This window comes from Alligator mississippiensis, chromosome 4 (assembly GCF_030867095.1).
Source record: "Alligator mississippiensis isolate rAllMis1 chromosome 4, rAllMis1, whole genome shotgun sequence".
In the NCBI taxonomy this organism is placed as follows: domain Eukaryota; kingdom Metazoa; phylum Chordata; order Crocodylia; family Alligatoridae; genus Alligator; species Alligator mississippiensis.
Genome location: NC_081827.1, coordinates 70,834,054 through 70,860,116, shown reverse-complemented (window position 1 = coordinate 70,860,116; position 26,063 = coordinate 70,834,054). Strand labels below are relative to the sequence as shown.

Here is a 26,063-nt window from a genome sequence, read left to right as displayed (position 1 = left end):
GTAGAACAAAGGGCCTCTGAGTTTGAAGGCTGTCTATCTGTTGCCAATATGAGACGGCTGAATCCTTCTGGTCTACCTCATGACCTTTGTATGTAAATCTCCTCATCGTAGACTGTGTCTTCATTGGAAGTAACAAGATAAAAATAGCTGCCTTGAGCTAAAACTCTTAATGAAGACAAGGCAGTGCTACTGTTTCTACAGAAGTAAGTCAGTTGAGTTAATGCCTAAACAGATTTTCTGTGCAAGGAGAGCGTTCAGAGTTAGGAAATAAGTATCAAAGACCTGATGAAAATACCTTGTGCTTACTCAATTTCACAGTTGTATTTGAGAAAGACTATAATAAAAAAGGAAGCAAATAGATTGGGAATTTAGCTCTTCATACTACTATATACAATTAAAGTTCTTTCAACTCTGTTGTTATTTAGGCTTTTCCCTTTGAAAAATATGTGAAGATTTGCATTATAGAAAGAATATGCAAAATATTTTGAGGGGCATTTTAGCTGAATAGAGGATACTTGGGTCCAAGTTTCAGTTAGCTTTTTTTCTATTTGAAAATTTAGCGGCAATCTTATAGTTCACAGACTACCGATTTTTTTTTATTTTAGGAAAGCCAAAATAAATATTATTTAGCTTCTTTAAATGTTATATTCCCAAAAAGCTCTGCAGTTTTCAACATACGCAGCTGCTTTAAAAGTATAATATCATTGGTAGTCTCTAGGGTTAGGAGATTGCTTTAAACATAATCAGAATTTAATATAATGTTTTTTTCAGGTTATAGTATCAGGGTTTCTCAGTTATTAATGCATCATGAGATTCAGTTTGCACCTGTTTTCACTTCTGTGTAAGGTGTAAATAGTACGTAGGCTTGTGTGTGGGTGTTGTGGGAGGAGACACATAACAGAATGAAAAAGACAGCTTGAGCAATTTCCTCAGCAAAGGTAAGAGCCCTGCCCTCTTACCTGATGAGCTAGGTAGTTTCCAAGAAAGAATACGAATCTTGTTTGCTTAGCTTAAGATCAACCCATTATGTGAGTGGGAAAATTACTTTAGCACTTGCTAAGGAGATCTTAAACCATCTTTCAGTGCGTTAGGATTATTGTGGCAAACAAGTTCAGCCAGTTTGCTTAACTTAAGTAGATGTTGAACTGGCAGCAGTCAAAGGAAGTGCCCTACACTATAGAATACTAACTGTAACAAAACTAAAAGCATGATTAATGCTGGACCAGAACTCTTTAATCTGCATATGCTATGGTATAACATCACCCTTTATTTTTCTTATCCTTTTTTTTTTTAATAAAGAAAAATGTTTTGCAAGGACAACATGAAGCGGATAAAATCTGGAGCAAAGAAGGATTTTATGCAGTTGTCATATTTCTCAGCATCTTTGTCATTTTAGTAACGTGTCTAATGGTAAGTTTATTGTTTTTCCTTGTTTTTTATTTATATATTGCTTACATCATTCTGACAGGTAGAGTCTTGCAGCCTTTATGTATCCCAAAAGCATTTTCATAAATTAGTCATAAGCTTGGCCACTAAATAACAGTCAGGAACTCTGATAGTGCTGTGAGGCCACAGACAGATGAGTAACAGATACATGAATCTTATTATGTTTAGAATTTTTAATTTCTGACATAAAATATTACTATAGGTAAGATAAAGAAATAATGGGCACTTAACTGTGCATAACAACTTTATTGTAACTTAATTGAGAGCTTCCAGTAACATGGTAAACCATTAGAGTGAAGCTTGAAAAATTAGTTTACTAAGCTTGCAGTCAAAGTAAATACAGACTTCTAGCACATTTTATTTCTTATTTTACAAGGTAATAAAGCAACAATACATTGACACAATGTTTTATGCATAGTAATAGTATATTTTAATAATTATATTATATTAATATATTAATGTGAAATTAAAATATTAAATATTGCTCCTCAATGATTCAAGTAGAGGTAAGTCTGTCAGTTATTTAACCGATCTTTTGACATTTAATTTTACATATCACATAGTACTGTATGCATTGGTGGATAGTAGATGTCTAGTGTCAGTGCTTGCTACTTCATTCAAAGAAATGAAACTCAACACCTTTACACAGCTACTGCCTGCAAATTGACACTGAATGTCCTAAGGGTCACTGTCAAATCTTTTTTTCAGTTCATGTTTTAAAGACTATTTGTTAAGTCTCTGAAGCTGACTCCTTCTTCCCCTACCATCTGATATCACTTTGGGCATGACCAAGACTTCTATCTCTGTCTGTCCATCTTTCAAGTTCCCTACATTTAATCTGGGTGATATTTAAGGAAGGGATTCTTCCAGTTGTGTCTTCCTCAAGGTGCCAGTTGCATTCATGCTATCACAGACATGGAGCTTCCTTCTGAATACATCACCCAAATATTTCCATCTTCTTTAATATCTGGTAGTTTCTAAGGCATTTGTTTCCAAAGGCATTTTGGTGAATGTCCAAAGCTTTAATTTATTTCCAGCTTTCACACCTGTTTTTTAAGATAGATAGAAATGACATTTGAGTTGAAGATTTGTAATATGGCTTTTAAATTGCAGGTTTGGGGCAATCAGTTTTTGTTTAGTTTTGTAGAACCTCTCTGAGGTTTGAGAAGTCATATATATTTTCCAAATTACAAACACTGATTCTCCCATTCAACCCTCTCCCATTATCTCATGCAAAAGACATGGCATTATCAAAGATGGCAGTATAAGTCTGGAAACAGACTTTTGTGGGAGCAGAATGCACAGCATCTTAGCTGTCATTTCTACAGGCCTCCTCTTTTTACAAGTTCCAAGCATGTTTTTTCTGAGTAAACATTAATTTAACCTGTATAAAATGAATGCTTTCATAAATTCAGTAGGTTACAGAGACCCACTTTGTATCTTTACATCTTGCATAAAGAGTGATCATCATGCTTTAAATTGTTGTGGGCAGTATCAGATTTATGGAGCAGGAGAATTTAATTTAAAATCCAAAGCTCACAATACCCATCTGATAATAAAATGTTACAGCTGGTCATCAGTGATGACCTAACAGTCTACTTAAGGCATAAAAATGAGGTCATGTTGGGAGTTATGCTCTTGTACATATATATTTCTAGATGCCTATTCTTAGAAAGTGTCAAACGTGCTATTGTACTAAGATTAGTTTGTAGTCCTAATTTTGGATCTAGATTACTTGGAAGCATCTTTTAAAATAAGAAGTGGAAACTACTTAGCATAGTACCAAACAATAGTTGGTGGAAAGCATTTGAACTTTCTATGTTAATACTTTGTTCTATGGAATTCTTATGGAAGCTACACAAGACAGGCTTTTCTTTTCATTAGTTTTTACAAATCATAGTACTTAACTGCATAATATTACACTGATAGAATATTTCACATTTACAGTCTTTTACATTTTTAATATTTAACATTACTGGAATATGATGATGAGCAGTCCTTCCTTTTTCATATCTTTGGGACTAGATGTTTAGCAGAATTTGCAGATTGGAATCTGACAGGCCACACTGTGGGTGCTTCTGCTATGACCTCAAACTTGCAACCTATGTGCTGCTAACCATGCACCCACGCCTCCCCAGCCCTCAGTGAACAGTAATAAGAACGTAAACATTGACCTACATGGCATAAAATGCATTATGTACTGAATTGCAATATACTGCAATCAGCTACATAGGCTAAATTCATATCTGTACATTTTAACTCCTAGAGTACCTTATGTATCTGAATATTTACATCTCTCAGCTCTTACGTCAGAGGAGAGATTTATTGTTAGTAGAAGCGAAAGGGCACTTCCATTGTTGTCCCCATCAGTGGTTCTTGCCATAGATTAATTTCTGCTAGCAGCTTCCATACATCATTGTAATTAGTTAAGCAACTGACTAATTAAGTGTAACTATTTTAAAATATTATTCCAGAGAAAAGATCTCTATGGGCTTTTTTATTATTATTTTGGACAGAAAGTGAAATAGCAAGGCATTAATTTTGAAAAGCAGTATAATATTTTTTTACAACCCCCTCTCCCAAAAACCTGACCTCCATGTCAAAAAATGGTGAAATGCCTGTTTTTGGGCTGAATCTAGTTATAATTAAATTGGAACTTGCCACCTGATATGTTTATAATATACTTATTTTAAACCACGCGGTATATATTTTTTGTCATTTGAATGATGCCAGCACTTTAAACAGAGAACTGTGGATAACAAAATTTCAGTTTACCACTATAAACTTTCATATGCCTGCCCTATTGGATTTAAAGTATGTGAAACTTTCAGGCTTTTCATAATTTTTATGAATACTTAATGGTAGGAATCTGCACAAATAATGAATAATTTGGCCTCACAAATCACAAATCCAGGAATAAGTGTTCTTTCTAGGAATCCTATTACAGGTATTTCCAAGTAATTAAAGTTTTTTGGGGGACAGTTGATTTTTACTAACATAAATATAATCAAAATAATATTTTAATGCATAATGAGGATGCCCACATAATAAGTTGAACTGAAATAGCAAAAGGGAGGGAGTTAAAACCAATGTAGTTATTTCACTCCAGGTTTACAAGTAGGCAACGTTCTGCGAAAATAGCATAGGCCTTATAATTCCACACCTTCCAACAAAGAAGAGACAGAGGCCCCTGGCAGATGTTCATTTTAAAGGGGCAATACAATCTGATTTCTGATCCCAACAATTAGGCCTCCTGACATGCTGCATGTGCGTGGCAGAAGGCACAGCTGTGGAACCAGGGATCAGATCCCAATCACACCATATAGCCAGTGCAGGCAGAGCCTGGGATCATGATGCTGGGCTCCCCCTGCACTGGCAAGTAGCAACCAATGAGCTGTGTTCCTAGCCCCTCAAAGGCTCCTATGCACCCCTTAGACTGAGAGCCCTGATCAGTGGATGCATGGCACACATGCAATATAAGGCACAATTGGAACGGCCACAAAGTAATTACACATATTTTTTTGTAATAACTTTGTGGGGTTTTCCTTGTTGTATTGTGCCATTAATTACATTAACATGTGGCCAGGTTACTACTTAAGACATGATTAACTGCTTAATCGGGTCTTAAGTGTAACGTATACCAGGGAACAGAGAGAATGGTTTTGTTCCCTTTAAGTTGAGAGAGCACACAATGGTCTTGATATCTGCAAAAATTAAAGATCTTCCACTTTAGGGTGAATCTATCTTTTTGGTTCTTCTCCGTCTTTGTTTTTGTGCATACCATTTATCCTAGTGTTCTGAGATGCCTATCAAGCATAATTTTTTTCCTAGTTCTTGTGTCCTTCAATGTGGTCCACATATGCCCAAACTGTGGCATGAACTGTGTCAAGCAATTATGTTTAAATTCACCTTTAACTAAAATAATTACTTGCATATATTTTTAGCCACTAGTGCTAGGGCCATATAATTTCTAAACATTTTAAAGTTTGTATGTCTTTTAAATATACTTTTTGACATGCCCTACTCAGTCCACACTATCTGAGCAAACACTATTAGTTGAAGTGGGAAAGAAGGCCAAACATGGTTCTTTAATTTAGTCCATTTCTAATTATGGATAAGAAGTAATTTAGTGGGAAGAGTTTTAGAATAATATTTCAAATACACTTCCTATATAAACATTGGGTTTTGTTTCATAATTAAGGCTCTGTTCCAACCAAATAAGAAGGAAATCCTGCTTGTGCCATTTGGTTCCTTACTTAGCTCAAAATGTACTCTTGCCATGTACTAAACAGTCCAGTTTAATGAATGTATTGCTGGTGATTTTGTCAGTTCCCTGGTATACTGAATGTTACAATGAAAAATGAAAGTACAAGATATATCTATTCACATAAATAGGGTCAGGTAGTGACAGCTCCTTACATGAGTTCATGCTAGGTGACAGCACTCAAGGGCTGATGTAGCAGAATAAAAGTTTGTGAACTTTTGGAAGACAGAAGCACAGCAACACAGCAAGTTGCTCTTGTAATGCGAGTGTAATGTGTTTAACAGCCAGAGGAACCAGGGGCAGTCTGCAGAGCTGGGCTGACTGTCAATTTGGACTGCAACTCCCAAGCACCCCCAGGGACTGATGGGGATGGGGCCAAGGGAAAAAAGGAAGAGAGAGCTTGAGGCTGGAGTAAAGGGAAGAGAGAGCATCACGCATGTGGAACCTGGTGAGCCCCACGCAGAGGAGTACACAGTGGAGCTGGAAATCTCACTGGCTCTGTCAGCCAGGACTGTGGAAAGAAGAAACGGGACTCAGACTTAGGGGCAGCTGCAGGCTCCTGTTTGAGAGCTCTAGGGACTAAGGGCTTTTTGAAGGACATCTCTGGAGGTGTCGGGGCAGGAGGGGGGAAATTAAAGTGCTGACTCTGTTACCACGGTGTTGATGTTTCTTTACCTTTTACCTGTTCTATCCCTTTGGCCCATTGGTTTGTGACCCTAACCGCTCTGATTTTCTGTATAAAAAGTGGGAAATCCCCTTTGCTTCTTGTGCCAGTTTCTGCGGCTACAAGGTTGGCACACTGAATTTTCTAGGAGTTTGTGAAATCCCTTCTCAATATTACTAAGCAGTTGGAGCTCCTCAAGTTTGAGAGAATAAAAACAAAGCTGTGCTAGAACATGACTTTTTTGCATCTGTTGATCCAGGGCTTTCAGAACCAGATCTCCAGTTGAATCCTTTATGGCACAAGGCAAATGGCACCTGCAGGTAACATGAAATAGCTCCACCAGTGGCTTTCATCCATCTCGAGGCACAGATTTATCACAGCATGGTTGTTACAGAGACACAAAAGTGCTTCTTTCTTTATAAGTTTAATAGTTAAGGTAAAAGACCACTACAGCCATCTACTATGGTATCCAATATGGCACAACTGCAACTCAAAAGAGTTTCTTTTCTTCCCAAAAAAGGAACATTTTAGCTGCTAATTAGACATGATGTAGTGTCTTTGGAAATGGGAGCAGCTAAATAAGCTGGCACATGCAGTTTGCAGCGCCACAAACCCATCTGCAGCACTGCAAACTGGGTACACTGCACATGCATGCATTCACTGGGCTGCTAATTTGCAGCACAGTGGGGAGTTTTGACACCAGGATTTCCTGATGTCAAAAAAAAAAGAAACAGGCCAGAAAAAAGTGGGGTGGCACACATGGCAGCAGCATGCACTACCTGATACTGGAGCCTGGCTGGCCATGCTGTGACTGCCAGCCAGTTCTGTGCCCAGATCACTGCTGCTGGAGCCTCAGGAGGTCCCCAGGACCTGAGGTAAGGCTGCTGGGGCCAGCCCAGGTGGCCTACCCCACTTGGGGCAACTTGCCTCACACAATATCACATTTGCAGGGGCGTTTCCCAGGGACAAGTAGCAGCGGCACAAGTATGTGCCGCTGCTATTTGTCCCCAGGAAAACGCATGTTCCTGCTTGTGGGGACACACCCAATGATGCCATTGTTACCTTTATAGCTTCTTCCAAGCCAATATACAGTGCCTTTGATATGGAATTCCACTGAGGTCACTGCAGTGGGTTCCAGAAGTAATACAACAGTGCAAAATATTGTACAACTAACCAGTATCCAAGTTTGGATGCTAATGGCTGGAATCCTGGTTTGATGACAACAAAACTGAGTTTGAAGGTGACCCTGTTAGAAATATAATATCCTGCTAACAGCCAGCCCATGGCAAATAACAAGATTTTATTTGTTTGTTTATTGTTTTTTGCTTTTTTTCTTCTTTTTTTTTGAGACTATTTAAAAATAGTTAGGACATTGCAGTTAGAGCCAACTGAGTCTGGAGATGTCAGAAGAATCAGCTATTATTCTGTATTATTGTCTTTCTTGTGTTTATATTCTGTGAAACTTTTATGTCATTATTTAATTCACCAGTATTTCTTTTCTTACACTGATTTTTGTGACAATTATCTGCCCTTACATTTTATTTATCTTTTTAATAACACAGCTGAAATGATAACCACTAGAATTAAAACTAAATATTAGCTAGCAGTGAGAAATTATTAGCTGCTAAATATCCTCCCACCCCCACACACAGCATGATGTGTGTAGTAGGAAATATTTATCCTACTGTTGGAAACAATACATTACACAAATACATTATGCAAATCGGGGAATTCTTCTAGAAACCATTGATATTCTGTATAGAGATTGAGGGTATATTTAATACTTTCATTACCTTGTTTACACAGTGGTTGAGATGATAAAAGAATATTTTTTCCTCTCTGTTTCTGTAGGTTCTGTACAGATTAAAGGAGAAAATTCAGTTTTCATTGAGACAAGAGAAGGAGAAAAAACAAGAGATCCACCTTTCACCCCTTCGCCTACAGACATCACAGTCTAAGACAGCAAACAGTATGGTCCAACCTCAGCAGGCTCCTAAGGTTGTAAATGTTATAGTAGACCCTCAAGGCCAATGTGCACCTGAGATCAGACCTCCTCTTTCTGCCAATCCATCTCCTTTCAAAATGAAACCCGTTGGCCTTCAAGAAAGGTAGGATGGTGCCACATACACTATTTACTCTTGCATTTTGGATCATTACTAATATGTATCTTGTTCCTTCAAAGAAGCAAAAGCCTTTAGCTCCCAAATGTTTTAGCATTAGTAGATTCCGTCCTCTAGAAGCAGAGGTAGTTTTCCCTTTATTATACAATGAACTTGAGGGTAAGGGCTTGAATCTAGATTTTCCATTGAAATATCTAAATTGGTCTTCTCCTTTATTTTTTCTCTATCAATCTTTTCCGTGGTTTTGCCTCATCTAGTACTGAGGATTCTTGACCAGACATTTCCTTCCCGAGATAAAATAAATACAGTGTATTTATTTTATTGCATTAAGTGAAATCAAAGAACAAGAAAAGCAGCGCACCTGCCTGGTATGACTAAGATCCAGGTGTGGGTTAGGGAACAGAAAACATTTTGGGGTGCTTAGTAATCTCTTCTTTTCCTGAAGAAAAATCAACAGTAATAGTGAAAGGGAATTTCATAGTCTACTTCTCAAATATCAGGATTTAGATGTCATCACTAGCGGGTACTCATGGGGCTCCACCTCCCCTACACCCCAGACATGCGCCAGCCTGTTGGTACATCTGGACAATAAACAGTTTGACCCTGCTTGGATGTCATGTTCCAATCCCTCTCACTCTCTCTGGTCCTTGGTGTTCCACCGATGCACCAACACAGCTTGCTACCTCCTTCGTGGCCTATGGTCTATGGCTTGTAGGCCATGATCTAGCTACAGTTCTCCACTCTGCCACACAGGTTTATGTGGGCGATAAGGCGACCCCGGTGATGGATTTAGCCTATTAGTGTCAAGGGTCCCCAAACGACCCCAGCCAACTCAGCCCTCAATGTATGTCCTGTGGCCTTTCTGCTGGCCTCTGGGGCTTTAAATGAAATGAAAGAGGCACAAATAACAGAAACTCCGGGGGGGGGGCCTCAGTCGGCTCCCCACTTCTGCATCTGGAGACTTTACCGTCCCTCGACATATTCCTCCAATATGGCACCTTCACCATTCTGGGTGATGGGCCCTGTAACAGGGGGCCTTCTCGTGGCCATTCTCAGAGTGGCCCGCCCACCTGTTCTTGGGCCAACTGCCCGCATTCTGCCCATCACGCCTTGATGTTAATTGATTAACAGAGATGTTAGTAAGTGGGAGGCTGCCCATTTCCTGCCCCAATGCCAGGGGGTGCTATCTGCAGCTCCATTCCTTCCCTACACTGCAGCCCAAACCTCACAGATGGCATCTAGATGTTCTCATTGTCACTGGCCCCCACACCAGGCCCCAGAATCCTCCTATTGAACCCCACCTGGATTCCTCCCCTCAGGCAGCTTTTTCCATCATCATACAGGGCAGCATAGCTCCCTGAACTTCGGGTGCAGTCCCCCCACTGAGACCTTTGGCTCATCTAGCCCTGGCCCACCTCCAGGCCAGTTGGGACTCCAGGCCCTCAGCTCTTGGGCATCCCTCACGTAGGGCCCCTGGCCCTTTGACCCTTCTGGTCCTGGCCCCAGCATGGGCCAGTCAGGGGAAACTCAGACAGGCCTTGCATCTATGGCCCTTTCCTCACTCTCCAAGGGTCCACCCTCTAGGCCCTCCAAACAAAGGGATCGCCCACCCGGTCGTGGAGGCTAGGGGTTAAGGTACCCTGACCCGCCTTTCACTGGGGTGATAACTGGCCTGGCATTTCCTGGGGGCTCCCGCGCCACTGAGAGCCCCACCAGGCCACCCACTCCTGGCAGGGTGCAGTTTTAGGTCATACCCAGGACCAGGAGCCTCCTATCCATCCCCTACAGCTTCTCCCTTACCTCCAGATGATATCAGCAACCCTCCAGCCAGACATTGTTGTTGCCTTCACCTCTAGCAGCCAAGCTGCCCTGTTTATATGGGCAGCCCCAGATCCCAAAATGGCTGCCCTAATCAGGCACCTGGCAGCTGCCAGCTCCAGGACCTTAAAGTGGCAGACACAACTAGTGCCCTGCCACAGGCCCCTTGAAGTGTAGCCCAGGCCCTCTGCTGGGTCCCTCTCTGGCCTCTCCCTGCAGCAGTTGGGAGGCCTCAGATTGGCCTTTGGGGAGGTCCCACAGCTTCTTCCCTGCTGTGTCCCCTCAGCTGTTTCTCCACCACTGGTTTTTATCCCAGTTGGGTAGCTTTCTTCAATGACATCATCTTTCCACACTAGCCCCAGCCCCAGAGAAAAGTGGCTGACAAAACATGCAGGTGTTCTGCCCCTCTGCAGCTCGTCCAGCTCAGTTGCACCTGTTGAGGATGAGTCTTCCCTGTTATCGGGGCTTTTCTCCTTGGTGTTGCGGCAGGCAGCCCCACCGCAATCCACGCCATGGGAGGGGTATCCCGCCCCTTTCTTATCGTCCCCCTGGGACATGCACATTAGCCTATTTTAATGTGAATTAAAACTTTACTAAGGGCACTTTCATACATGTTGTGGAGGTGGGGAGGCAGTGTTTTAATTGGAGTGGCTCTGAGAGCCACTCTAATTAAACTACCACACCATTTCATGCATCAGCATCCCTGTGCCTCAAAATTGTGGCAGGGGCACTTGAACTAAAGCTTGTCAAACAAGCTTTAGTTCAAATGCCCCTGCCACCATTCTTAAGTGTGGGGACACTGATGTATGAGATGCAGGAGGCTGCTGGAGTGTGGTAATTACCACTCTCCAGCAAACTCAATTAATTGAGTCTGCTCTGATGCATTGTGATTACAGTGTATAAAAGCAGCCTCTGCGCTTGTGTATAGGCACCCTAAAAAAACTGTGCTTTTTACTTAATGTGCATTAAAATAGCCTAATGCACATTAAGCATCACTTTAAAACTGTGCTGTTTAGTTAATGCTCATAAATAAAAGCTAATAAACATTTTTCTAGTACCTCACAATGGAGGACTCTTTTACGTGTGTTCCGTGGGGGGTGGGGGGCCTGTCATTAGAGCTGCTCTAATCAAAGCACGCAGTGTCTCGTCTATCAGCCTCTCTGCACTCTAAAACGGTGTTGGGGTGCTTGAACTAAAGCTTGTGCAACATGCTTTAGTTTAACCACCCCCACTGCCATTTTTAAGTGTGGGGATGCCAGTATATAAGACATCTGAAGGCTGGCTAGAGCACTGTAATTACCATGCTCCAGCAGACTCGATTAATCAAGTCTTGGGTCTGCTCCAACGCACTGTAATTACAGCGCGTCAGAGCAGCTTTACAGTACATCTACAGGCACCAAAAGGTACTAGATTGAATGTGCATTAATTAAAGCATGTTAATATACATGTAGATGTGCTCAGGTTGAGTGGCTTAAATTGGGGTAGCCATTGCTGTTTAGATGACTTACCCAAGAATTAGTCATAAAGGCTTCTGCTACACGTCATGGGGGTTTACTTCTGTTTAATTCTCTCTAAATTGAAGCAATGGATTTTAAAAAACACCACTTCAATTAACAGTGAAGTAAACCAACGTGGCATGTACACAAGGTTTGGGCCTGATCTTTACCTGCCTCTCCAGTGGTGTGGGGGAAAAGCGAGCTGCCAGCAGGCCAAGCAGTCCCTGATGTGTGTGGGGGCAGGGGGCAGTGCTTTCCTCTGCAGCAGCACCCCCAGGGGCAGCACCCACTCACAGGGTGCAGGCACCCGGCTCAGGCAGTCTCAGGGGACACTGCAGCCATGGAGGGAAGCACCGTTCCCCTCCCGCAGCCACAGAGGGATGCACCAGGCCCCCGTGAAGGTCAGGCAAGGAGGCTCCGAGGAGAAAAAAGAAAAAAAATAGGCTTGCCACTTTTTTTTTCCTTCAGTGGAGCCTGCCTGCATGGGCTGCTTCTGGGCTGCCTGTATGGGATGCCTGCACACTCCCCTGAGCTTCACGTGGCCTGGTGCTTCCCTCTGTGGCTGTAAGGTAGTAAACTAAAACACCTTGGACATGTTTTATTTTACTGCGTCCCAAAGTCATTAAATGCGCGATATGCCGCCAACACTGCGCCATTAAAACACACTATGCCACCGTCAGTGTAAACAGTCGTCCCATTAAAGCAGTGCAGAAAGGCACTTAAGCCACTTTAAAGGCCAATTTTGTAGCATGTACAAAGGCCCCAAAACATCTCACCATGGCAAATACTGCCCCTGCTTTCACAGACCACACTGGTCATATATAATGGAATCAATTATTCGATTACAGAGAAATGGAAACCAAATTTACTCAGGGGCAATATCCCTGAGTAAGCTCAGATCCTACAATGGGTAAACTGAATTGGGAAAAAGCAGGGAAAAGGAAAGAATGAGGAAGAAGCTAGTGGACTGACTACTGCAAGGGTCCTTAATTACTTAGAAGGCCAACTGCTTCTAAGAGGAAGCAGAGAAAAAAGTTTGAATGACACTAGGATTAATACCGTTAACTTCTGTGCAAGCAGGGCCTTTGAGGTTACTTGTGTTCAGCTCTTAAAGCTAAGTTCTCTGACTCCCTCTGCTATCTGTGCCTCTCAGACAATGCCAAGGGAACAGAGAATAGTTGCACCTCACTACCTGTGGATTCCTCAGATGTAAAAGAGTCCCTAAGTGCAGGTATACTGGGCTGCACCAATCCTTGACTGCCAGCCCTTTTTTCCAAAGGACTTTCCAAAGGGGAGTAAGTACAGCTATGCCCATTTTACAGACAGAAAACATAGGTACACAGGATTTGTATGTTTGCCATTCCACACTGTTTTGAAATTAAGAAAATTTTGAAAGTCACAGAAAACATATTTGGAAAAGACCACAAGATAATAACATAATTCAAGTTGGGTGACTGGTACAGTAGCCCCAATCATCATCTCATGGGAAGGGGGCACAAAAATAGCTGCCACTGGCACTGAGTGAAGCAGATAATGCTGCCCAGAGCCTGGAGCTGACCTGTTACATTTCGGCCAGAAGAGGTTGTTTACCCCAGCAGTTTGCAATGTTTTCAAGTGGCAGACTGAAACAACCCAGCTTGGGTTTGAGGCAAGCTAATGCTTAAGACCCAGCTGCTGCTGCTACTACTGCTTTTTCCCTACCACCCAGCCACAGTGCAAGCAAAACCCCCTGCCACCAAAACACCACCAAAGCCCTCTCAGCTCTGTGGGCAGAGTCCAATGACTCCACAGGCCACTGGATCATAGGTTCCTGACCTCTATGTTAGTCCATTTCCCTGTCTTCATACAGGCTCATTTACTGAATATTCCTGTTTGTCTAAACACTTTGATAAAATCTCCAGTGGTAGCAATGGAGATTTACAGCCTACCTAGGTCAGCTCTGCCAGTGTTTAAAGGAAGTCCTGGTAGCTGGAATCATAACCCAGGACTTCTCACTCTCAGCCAGATGCCTTAAATATGAGACTCTACAGTAATTGTCCCTCAAAGATTGCCTTAAAATGCAGACTGTAATACTGGGCCAAACTTAAAAGAAAAGCAGTTGTAGAAAATGCCAGCATTTTGCCAGGCATAATCAGTATTCCCGTTGCTGTCACTAAATATATTTTATTTCTCAGCCTTTCCCAGTGATAGGGTTACAGTGCAAAGTCCATAACTCTTGCAGACAGAAGAAATAAGCTTGTAAATATGAAATATACACAGGCACCCAGATCCTCAAAGTAGTTAGGCACTTAACTCCCATTGATTTCAACAAGTGTTTTGTTCTTGAAGACCTTTGAGGATCTGAGCCAAAATGCTTGCTTTAAAAATGCTCGCTTAAAGATAATGGCAGATGTGCATGTTCTCCACTGGGCCAGTGGAAAGCATGTGCATCTGTCATTATATCCTCTCTGATCTAGAAACTTAGATGAGTTTTTGCCAGATGGTCGCAGCCTGCTTTCATAAAATATGAGCACTTGAATAACTAACATAGATAGCAAACAGCAGAGCAAATGAACTTATACCTGAACATCAGAGGAATGTAACAACAGACACAATTGAAATGCAAGAGGAAACCAGGTATAACATTCCCTTTCAGGATTTTTTTTTAGTTTACCAATAACTTTGATTCAGTTGGAATAATGTGATTTCAATAAGAGTGATTTTATCAATGACTTTGAGAAATAGAGAGAACTGAATGAGAGAGGATTCTGAGTCCTCTGCACATAAAAGATGCTAAGGGCAAGTCTGTACTAAAATATTCAGTAATATTCCAGTGGCTGTAAAAAGCAAGGACTCTAGGAAGCAAGTAGATGGGTGCTAGTTCACATTTTGTTCATGCCTTTCATTCCATAGTATCTCTGAGACCTTTCAAAGCTTTTCATAGACAGGAGCCATTTATCCACTTCATAGCGCCCAGATAGACACTCAGAAGAATCCACAATGATGTGGGAGAGTACATTTAAACAGGAAGAGAAAGGTGTCCTAGGATCTTTAATGAGTAGGAAGGAGCTGCGTTTTTAAGACCTTATCTAAAATACACATAGGCTGAATTTCATACAATTTACTTTTAAAGAATGAAGCTTTAAAAGATGTAAGGTTTGAGAGTCAGTTTTACCATCTCTGGAACTAGAGCTATAAAAAGGGATTACAAACTTGTTGTTTAAGGCTAAGGACGGACATTACACATAAACCGGTTTAAGTGATCAGAAACTAGTTTAAGTCTGTAACAGAATAGATGTTCAGTGCACATAAACCAGTTTGAAAATGGCTGAAACCAGTCTGAGATAAATCTGGTTGAATGCAGTATCAGACTTAACTGATTTGGGTCAGACTGGTTTATACAATGTCTGTCCCAGACCCCTTGCTGGTTTAAGTTAAATCAGGCTCCTCCAGCATCCTGGCATGCTTTCTGGGCTGGGCAGGGCTCTCTGTTCCCCAGCAGGACTGGCCCCTCCCCTCCGTTCCCTGGCTGGAGCTCAGCACAGACTTACAGGCACAGGAGGGTCTGCTGGCTTCCTCATGCCCCCCTCTTGCCACTCACTGCTTAAGCAGAGATCCCTTCCTCCTCTCTGCCACAGCACAGACTGTAGCCAGCATGAGGTATGCTAGCTAATATGGAGAGGTGGCTGTGTGTCTCTCTCTCTCCAATTTCACTGGATAGGCAGACAGAACAGTGACCACTTAGGGTTTTTGGAGCTAATCAACAGGTCAGCTGGTAAGCTGTTTAAAAAGTTTGAAGTAATGTGGAGAGAGGTTATTGTTTTGCTAATCAGGTGATAAAGACTAATATCGTCCCTTCCCTCCCTGGCTGGTTCACTCGCCTGTCAGTTTGCTGCAGACAGTATGAGGAAGCAGGGAGGGAGATTGAAAATCTCCGTATTATCAAAACTGCACCACCCCCTTTGCCTCAGAGTGCTAGCCCAGGGCTGGGGGCTGGCAACACTCCTGCCCCTTGAGCAGCCAGCGAGGAAAAGCCAGCGAGGAAAAGCCTGGGACCTGCAGGCTGACATCCCTAATGAGAGAGTCTTGCCCTCGCCTGGCCATACCCCCTTCAGCTCAGCTCCTGCAGAAGGGAAGGGAGGGCTGCTCTAACATTCTCTGGTTTCTAGCCTGAGCCACTGCAGGCATGTGCCTGAATTTCCTCAGTCCAGAAAGAATGCCTGTCTGGTTTCAAACCAGTTCAGCCTAGTCAGGTTAGACTAACCTGCAAAGATTTAATCAATTCAGGCTCAGGCTTTTTGAATGTCTGTCCCTAGCCTAAGTCACTAGTCCAGACAGTGCAGATGATGATTTTCTCAGTAAAGTAGTTAAGGAAATAAAACACTTAATTTTGTACTGTAAAGGTTAACAGCGGCTTACTGAAAGGTGAAGGCAGTTGGTACAACATCCCATCCTTTGTTTTTTATTCTAAGCTGTACCTTAGCATCTCATGTCATTTTCTAGGAATTTTTAAAAATGATTACATCTATGAACAATTAGGAACACACACTCTCTGACTCGGAGTGCTGCAGGGAAAAAGCCATTCCCATAGTGCAACAGGCAGCCATAAGAATGTATCTCTGTATTTCAACTTTGATCTTTTCTAGACTATGTGCTGTATAAATGTGCCCCTCCAATGCTGTGAGCACCCTTCACAAGCATTCAAAACAGATCTGAAATCAGAAATACAAAGTTACAATCACCCAAAGCAGATAGAAATCCTACCATTTTTCTACTTGGTCCTCTTCCAATAGTTACTGAAACAGGTGGGCTTGGCATTGTGCCTGGAAGGCTTATACATTTGGACTTTTTAGGGAAACCTTCCAAAGGAATTTCATTTGGAAGCTCATTATTGGAAGCTCTTTGCTTCCTTATGACTGCAGCAGTGTGATGGCAGGTCCTAAATCATTTCTATGCTGTCAGCTACCTCTGCTGTAGTATAAAGGGAAGGAATAAACCATTTAGCTCTGTATCTTTCCAGTTAATTGCTAAGGCAATTATACCTGTGATGGCCTCATTAAAACACACTCCGGGCCTTGTCCTGGGCATTATTAAGTGGAGGCTGAGATGTGATCAGAATCTTTGCTCCCATTTTTATCACATTTCTAGCTTTCACAGATACAAATGAAAGCCTAAAGTTGTGACCCAAGGGGTCAACTGATGCGCCACCCTGCAAACAGGCTAAAAAAATAGCTAGGAAGAATAAAGATTGCCCTATTCAGTTTAACTCTGAAGACTTTTAACACTCAGCTTAGATCACAGCCTGGGGACAGGGCTATGACATGGGGATGTGGACAGAGCAGAACAAATCTGCATCATCAAAGGACTTTGCATAGCATGCCTACTCTGCACATACTTCTCCTAAAAAGGATGTAACATAATCACCTTTATTGCAGCTATGTCTTAAATGATTTATTGGCATCCTTCCAGTGCCATATTAAGAACATTAATTTCAGATACACTGCATCCTTTTGGGGTGTAGTATACACTCACTGTGCTTCACCTCAGCAGGCTCAGGGAAGTCCATTCCTGCTGTAGATCTGTTGAGGGATACCATGTCCCCTGCTTATGACTCTGAGACCTACAGGAAAAAAACCTTGGCAGGCTGGTGATGGGCTCTAGTGCTTACACATTGTGCTGATCAACTCATTGTTTCTTTGTGGCAACTTTCTACTTTTGTCTCTATTTTGGTCTCCTGTTTTGTAAGCTCCTCTAAGACTGTAAGGTCTCTGGGGCAGGAGCAGTGTTTTGTTCAGTGTTTATACTTGACACAATGATGTCCTTGTCTGCAAAGGCACTCCTAGACATTGTACTGGAACAAAATAAATAATGATAACACCCTTGTGGGGTGTTTTTAGAGCACTGAATGTCTTGAATTTGGCCTTACATCTTTTTCTACCATCGTCTTGTTTTCTCTCTCTATGTCCTTATTCATTGGTTGTGTAATATTCATATCCTAGTGTTTAAAGCTCTGGAGCAGAAACAGTGTATGTGGCATGCATTTTTTCAGTGCCTAGTTTATAGGGGCCCTAATCCCTCTTTAGATTGTTTAGGTATGACCACAGTATAATTAGCATCATCTTGCTAGAGAAGCCTATAACTCCCTAAGCAGGAAGGGCACCTGGTAGATAGGTTCAGTCATACATAGCAGTTAAAGAGGGAGATCTCTGGAAACAGGAACAGAAGCTTGGCAACTGAAGATAAGCACCATGATCCCTCCCTTTTAAATAAATATTAACATTGAGGTGACACTGATGTTACATTACGCATTGTTACATTCAAGCAGTTGGCTGATGAGAGACTGACATCTAGAGGAACGAGGAAAAAATGCAATGGGCTTAAGATGGGTAGACTCGTAGTTCTTCACCTTTTAAACTCAATATGCTCTTGTTAGACACAGGGCACCCCTCAGAAGGTGCCTGCCCTTAGCCTTCACTCACTTCTTAAGTATGAAAAAATGATAGAGGAATTCTTCTGTTGAAAAGTACTCAGGAAGCCCACAACAGGTCAAAACGTTTTCAACACTCTGGATTCCCATTTGAAATCTCTGGGTTTATTTTATGAATTGTGCACCTGACAGGCTGATATTGTGTAGCATGCCATGGCATCCTTAAAAGGATTCCCAGGGTGGAATCTCTGCTGTAGGGATAAGGAGAGCTTTTTTCCTCAGAAACTTGGGACGTTGCCTCTTTCTACAGTACTTTCAATTGTCTGCCTTTTGTATTCCTGTACTGCATCATTTGGGACTGTGGGTCCCTTTGAGCAACTCCCTAATTCATTTAAGTATATTTTTAAATCCTGATTCAGTGAAATATTGGCTAAAGCAAGGATATCAAATTTGCCCAGCCCCCAGACCATATCTGGGCTGCAGGGCTTCTTACGTGAATTTAGACTTCAATAAGGAACAGGACAGATCCATACCCACCTCCAGCAGTGAACTTCTGTTTCCTCCCAGGGGGCTGCAGGGATTAATGTGGCTATTGCTTTCCCTGACACTACTGAAATGTGTTTCTGGGGGGCTCCGTGCCCCAAAATTCAGTGCCTGGCCCCACCCTCACTTGCTTCATGCCAGAATTCCTAGCCCCTCCAGGAGCCCTGCAGGCCAGATGGTATGGCTCCACAGGCCACTCCTTTGAGATCTCTGAGCTAAAGCATTTCATTTTAATGTTTATTTTAGTGAAGATAAGACAGCATGGCAGTGTAGTCATTAGCGTAACAGGCACTGTGATCCAAAAGGTGATTTTTCTTCTCTATGATTAACAAAAAGATCCCTTTCTCTGCTTATTATGTAGTAAATATTTGACCCATAGATGCTGATGGCTAGATATGCAAATTAAAGAATGGCATAGAGAGTATAGGCTGTGTACTCCTAAACTGCATTTTTTGATTCCCATTTCATTCTGGATAATTAATGATTATTGGGCAAGAAAGGTGAAGGGCTTTTTTCAAAGCCTCCAAGCATCTTGTGAACCATTCAGTAGAGGGAGCTTAATAATTGCCGTTTGCTGGCATCTTCAGTATATTGCCTAAGTGACAAAAATCTATTGCACTGACATCAAGCCTGGTCTCATTATTGCCCCAGGAAGCAGAACTAATCTTGCTTTTCAGTGTATGTCTCCTCTGAGGCACTGCCACACTACCATGGGCCTGACACTTGAAATTAATATATAAATGATCCTTTATTTTCCATGAACATTGCATGCTGCCTAATCATTCATTTTCTACTTAAAATCCTATGATTCGGCTTTCTTCCGCTAAAAGGGTCAAACCTAATTTTAATCTCAGCTGGTCCAGAATTAATGTTGATTTATATCCCTTTTACCCAAATCATAATCTGGGATTTCTTGATTTGGTGTTTTAGATTGTAGCCTGACCTGAAGATCACTGCAAAACTGTAATAAAGCAATCAACAAATTAAAACACAGATATTCTGAGGATTCCTTACAGAGGGAGTAGGAGAGTTACCCCACCAGTAAATCATGCATGTGGTTTACAAGTGCAATTACTCCCTTATCTAGCTTTTGTTGTTTTCATTTCAGGTGTGTATAATCTGCCTTTCTAAATGACATCTAAACTAAATAGTACAGGACAATTATAGGGATTGCCTGGATTTATTCAGACTATTTTAATATAACATTGCATATACAAGAACACTAGGAAAGATAGGAATTATGAGCATAATCTATTCTATTTTGCAGAGTATATAATATGAAAAAATTGTTTTTAAAGTCTCTGCACACACTCATATTCTAAACATGGTACAAAGATGTTCTTCCTTCTTGGTCCATTCTAAATAAGATGTCAGGCTTTGGAAAAAGATATGAGCTTGTTTCTCCATCACCCAGCTGTCTGTGCAACTTTTTACGTATGCCAAGTGGGTGTAGAGCACTACCATTCCAGGCTGGTAGTATTTCATCTCACTTTGTACTTGTTTTGTCCAGGTGCAAATGCACGAAGCCAGGTATAAAGCAAAGGAGAATAAAGTCAGTGAAATTCAGGGAAAGGTTGACTGGTATGAGGAACAAAGATTAAAAATTCAAAACAAGAACATGTGAGGAGTCACTGCTGGGGCACAAAAATGCTATATTAAAGAAAGGCTTCTCAAAGGTAGTGTGAGAGAAAAGTATAATGGGAAGCCTTCCTACTGCCTTACTACTTGATAGCACATCAGTGTGAAGGTCTCCAGTAAGTGTGCAATGCCCCCTTAAGGAAGCCAACATGACATCTCAGTCTGTCATCACTACTGAGAAAAAACAACAGGCCTAGGATGGGAGAGTATTAAAAGTTTACATCACAGGAATGTGGCATTTCCATTATTGAAAAGTGGTTAAAATAAAAGGTAGTATAAAAAGAAGCAGAGTGGACACTTCTGTTTACCTACTTATAGTATGGGAATAATAATAAAAGTATATTTCAGTGACATTGAAAGGGAACAAATTTGAACATGGTAAAAAGAAAATAATTTTTTCATAAAATATATAGTTAACCTCTAGAATTCACTGCCATGAGAAAAAGTTGAAGAGAGGATCATAGCAAGATTAAAAAAAATATCCAACCTATGTTGATAAGGGAATGATCAGTCGTATCACAAAGAAATCTGTTGTTGGTGTTAATTATATAATATAAGGGATATAAGCCACTACGCTTAGAACAGAAACTCTAGCTGGTAGACTTAGGAAAAAACTTTCCCTGAGGGCAGCTTATTTCATAACTACCTACTGCAAAGTTACTTGCATCCTTCCTCTGAAACATTTGGTACCTGTCACTCTCGCAAATGAAATGCTGGAGCTATATGGACCTTGGGTTTGATTTTGTATGGCAGGGGTATCAAATTCACCCATCTCCTAGACCAGATCTGGAACACTGGGTTCCTTGCTGGCCAGATCTGGACTGCAGGACTCCTCATGGGCTGGATCCAGATGCCACAGTAGCAGTGGAGGGAATGTCAGTGACAAGGTGAATGGCACCAGTGGTGAGGTGAGCAGCAGTGCGAGGACAAGCAGCTGCAGTGACAAGGAGAGTTAATGCCACCATTACTCACTCCCTGCCACCACCATACATCACCAATGGGGCTCCATACCCTGTATGTCAATAGCAGGCCCTACCCCCACTTGCCCTGGCCCTTTTGGGAACCTGGTGGGCCACAGGAAATGGCTCCACAGGCCATATCTGCACTATGGGCCATATTTTTGACAGTCCTGTGATATGACAGTTCCTATGTTAATTCTAACAGTGGGGCCAAGTAACAGCAAGCCAAGTGGTCGCAAACAGGCCAAGCCCTCCTTTCTGTTGCTGAGGGTCAAGTCCATGGAGCCCAAGGGCCCAAATTCTGTGGTAAGTCCCTCACCATGCTTCCCAACTTCAGGAGGTCCTGCAAGCTGGATGGAACAGCTCTGCAGGCTGGATTTGGCCCATAGGCAATACATCTGACATCCCTGCTCTACACCAAATAACTAATAAGTATTGTGATCCAATAGTTAACGTACTGAAAGGAAGGTTAACCTCCCCCCCCCCCCCCCGATATTCATGTTTGCTGCATCAACATTACAAAAATCACACCACAAACTATCACTCTCCAACCAAGCCTCCGTTACATTCAAGAAAACAATAGGGTTTTCTTAGGAAAACTCATGTTTGTGATTTTTAAATCATAGGGTGTGACTCTGTAAATATAAATATGATGTTATTGATCTGCTGTCTTTATAAGAAATATTGTATTCTGATTGATCATGTAAAATAACACTTAAAGGGCAGCACCTTGCAGTCAGAATATTGTGAACATGCCAATCTTTGTAGTTTCTGACCTAAGCATGAGAACTTAATATATTTACAGGAAGGGGCCTTGAATTTCCTGGCCAAAATATGCTAGCTTTGCATAGACTTGGAGGATAAATTTACCCTATTGTGTTGAGCTGAATATGCTTTTTTGCATTCTTAATTTAACTCCTAGGGATTGTTTTCAGGAAAATGTCGGTGTAATTGTTCAAAGCAGAGCTATGTGCCAACCCAAAAGTAATAGCGGGTGAACATTTTTGCAAAGATATGGATACTTTATCCTGTGGAAAGGCATTTGAAAAGCAGCCAGGGACTTATAAAATAAGTTTGAGATCACAGCCAAGAATTCTGGAGTTCCAACACCATATCTGCCATCACTCAATCACAGTGTGGCTTTGGACAAGCCTATGAACTTTCTACCTAAATAGTCTTAATTGTAAAAAGGGCTCATGACACTTACATACTGACCTCACAGGAGTATCAGGGACTGGAATATTACAGAACTGCTAAGCATTATCATTTACACACATCTTTTACTAAGAGTGCACGCGTGCATGCGCACGCGCACACACACACACACACACACACACACACTTAAGGCTTTCCAAGAATGGGGGATAGATCCCTATGGAGATGTCCAGTTTAGTGCTCTCCCTATACAGTATCCACTCCTGGCACTGCTGGAGACAGGATACTGGGTTAGATGGACCACTAGATGGTCTGACTCAGTATGGTACTTCTTATGTTCTTTAAGAAGGCTACATTCCTTTATTTCTTCATGGAATAGACCCATGATTTGATAACACATATGCATTTACAACTTATATGACATGACACATTCTCTTGTTTGAAATTTGGACTATGAAGCACTTTCAGCATCACTCCTGCAAGAAGTTGTTTGCAGGTTGCTTCACCGGAAGCTTCACTGAGGGCTTTGTTACACCTTGCACTGCGAGCTGCACAACTGTTCATGGGTGATAGTGCTAGGTTGAGTTTGGAGCAGTCACACTTCAGGCCACCAAAGGCCTGGAGGACCAAATGGTAAGAATTCCAGCCCTCCCCCATTCTGGGCTTCCCCCCTATGCCCTGTCTCTCTGTCCCCCAGGGCTCCCCCAGTTCTCACCACCCTAGCTCCAGGGCTCCCTCCTGCCCCCTTGGAGTGCCCCCTGCCTCCCACTGTTCCTGGGGCATTACTTACTTGTGGCTGCTCATGCTGTGTGTCCCAGGGGAGCAAGCAGGGAAGGTTAACTGCTCCTGGGGGGAAAAAGAAGAGGGGCAATGACTAGGGATATGAGGTGCTGGGTAGAGTGTAGGGGGCAATGGGCCTGATCTGGACCAGTGGAGGAGGGGGACAGGTGGGGTGTTTATACTAATGTGCAGCCTAGAGTGACTTTGGAGTGGCATAACTTTAAGCTGCATAACGAGTACTTAAAACCAGTTTTAGGTGTTAATGTATGGACAATCCAAGTGAGAAGAGCCCCAGGAGCTGCCCAAAATTACCATGTAACAAAGCCCTGCTTTGAAGGGCTGCAAGTACAGGTTGGACAAGTGGGCAGAAAACAACAGAATGCAGTTCAACAAGGAGAAATGCAAAGTGCTGCACCTAGGGAGGAAAAATGTCCGGCACACCTACAGCCTAGGGAATGACCTGCTGGGTGGCATGGAAGTGGAAAGGGACCTTGGAGTCCTAGTGGACTCTAAGATGAACATGAGTCGGCAGTGTGACAAAGCCATCAGAAAAGCCAATGGCACTTTATCGTGCATCAGCAGATGCATGACGAATAGATCCAAGGAGGTGATACTTCCCCTCTATCGGGCGCTGGTCAGACCACAGTTGGAGTACTGCGTGCAATTCTGGGCGCCGCACTTCAAGAGGGATGCAGATAACCTGGAGAGAGTCCAGAGAAGGGCCACTCGTATGGTTAAGGGCTTGCAGACCAAGCCCTATGAGGAGAGACCAGAGAACCTGGACCTTTTCAGCCTCCGCAAGAGAAGGTTGAGAGGCGACCTTGTGGCTGCCTATAAGTTCATCATGGGGGCACAGAAGGGAATTGGTGAGGATTTATTCACCAAGGCGCCCCCAGGGGTTACAAGAAATAATGGCCACAAGCTAGCAGAGAGCAGATTTAGATTGGACATTAGGAAGAACTTCTTCACAGTTAGAGTGGCCAGGGTCTGGAACGGGCTCCCAAGGGAGGTGGTGCTCTCCCCTACCCTGGGGGTCTTCAAGAGGAGGTTAGATAGGCATCTAGCTGGGGGTCATCTAGACCCAGCACTCTTTCCTGCCTATGCAGGGGGTCGGACTCGATCTATTGAGGTCCCTTCCGACCCTAACATCTATGAATCTATAAGTAGATACAGGGTCTGCCTACACAGATGTCAGGATGAAGTCTTAGGGGATGAATAAATGTTCATTTCTAGTGGTGGAAGTTTCCACTGCTAGAAATCTTTCCAAGAGAGAGAGCATACAAATGGAGTCAGCAAGCAGCGCCTGCACTGAAGCACCCTCCTGCCCCAGCCAGCCCCATTATTGTCTACACGTACATTGCTGCAGAGTAAAAAAACTCCAATGTAGGATAGTACTTGTGTTTACAAGTACTATATGTAATGCATTTATTTACAGTGGATTTATACAGTGGATTTAAATTAGTTTACTCTGTCCTAATAACACTGCACATGTCAATGCTGAGACGTACTGTGGAACTAATTAAGGAACTCCACAATAAATGTCTCATGTGGATGCACCCACTGTTAGCACTGTTAGGTTTACAAACATGTTTCACAAGATAAACCCAGAGATTTAAAAAAGAAGTCCACAGTTGTGGTCTTTCTGACATTTTGCAACAGAAAAATTGGTAATATTTTTCTGTAGGCAAAAAAGAGTGAAAACTAAGAGCTGACATTTTCCAAGGGATGCCTCAAGTCTATCTATGGGTGCCTCAAATCTAAAAAAGGTTGAAAACCACTGGTCTAGATAGTCATATGCCCTTTAATTTTATCAGAGTATTTGACAATGGCTTACCCTCACATCATCCTTCTGAGGAAAAGAAATATGATCAGTATTATCTCCATTTACAGTAAAAAATTGAGAGAGAGAATAATCCATGACTTGCCCAGGTTACTAATAAAATCTGATGTTGATTTCCTGGGCATAGACCAGTGTGTGGTATGTTACATTTGCATTCTCTCAAGAAGGTATGAATGTTCCCCAACACTAAGAGATGATGGGTTTTGCTAGTTACAAGGGGGAAAGGATTTTTTGAAGATACCTTTTATCAGACCAACCGTAGAGTTGAGAGAAATGTTAGAAAAGCTCTCAAGCATAAAGTTCCCTTCGTCAGGAGCATTTGTTCTAGAAAACTCCTATAAAAGTTGATTAAAAAACAGCCTTACAATAAGATATTTTTACTCCTCCTATGTAATTTGATAATTATATCTCTTCCAAATGGTTGAAATAAGCTATAAAAAGCTGAGTTCTATAGATTTTAGAGTAAGTATAGAACTGTTGGCTTCATCCCTATAACATTTATTGATGAGAGGTTTCTTTATTGCATGTGTGATAACAGGATCATAGGAAAATAGGTCTAGAAAAGACCTCGAAAGGTCATTTAGTCCACCTCCCTGCTCAAGGCAGGACCATCCTTAGGTTTCTAGACCATGTGCATTACCTGCAAGCCTCATGAAGTTACTCATAGCATCTTCAGCACCTCTCTTATGAGAGTAATTCAAATGCAGCTAGGGTAGATTGTGCCCCTTTCAAACACCAGCTTTCCTTTGCCACATCTGAAAACCTCATAGAAGCTAACATTTATACCTGGCAAACTGACCCACCCAACAATCCCATTGGCTGCAGTTCCACATTCTTGTTCTTTAGAAAGAAAGGAAGTGTTCCGCCTAGAGCCAAGACAGCAATGCCTACACAGGAATTTCTATTCGCTGCCTTAGGATTTTTAGCCAGGAAT

The 26,063-nt window shown here is 42.2% G+C and overlaps 1 protein-coding gene and 1 long non-coding RNA gene across 3 annotated transcripts in view; one reads left to right on the top strand and one right to left on the bottom strand.

The window, feature by feature from the left end:
• The window catches only part of PTPRR (protein tyrosine phosphatase receptor type R), a 261,768-nt gene that overhangs the window by 146,236 nt on the left and 89,469 nt on the right, over positions 1–26,063 (top strand). The window contains exons 5-6 of the mRNA XM_019493652.2: positions 1,300–1,410; positions 8,226–8,482. Of these exons, the coding sequence (XP_019349197.1) occupies positions 1,300–1,410; positions 8,226–8,482 (368 nt within the window). The remainder of the gene's footprint in view (positions 1–1,299; positions 1,411–8,225; positions 8,483–26,063) is intronic.
• On the bottom strand, positions 1,406–10,375 carry LOC132250028 (uncharacterized). 2 transcript variants are annotated; one of them, XR_009461613.1, is made up of 4 exons: positions 10,295–10,375; positions 8,856–8,933; positions 8,168–8,228; positions 1,406–2,492 (listed from the first exon to the last, which is right to left on the bottom strand). It is a non-coding gene; the product is annotated as an uncharacterized LOC132250028 (long non-coding RNA). The 2 variants fall into 2 exon arrangements; XR_009461614.1 differs by lacking the exon at positions 8,856–8,933.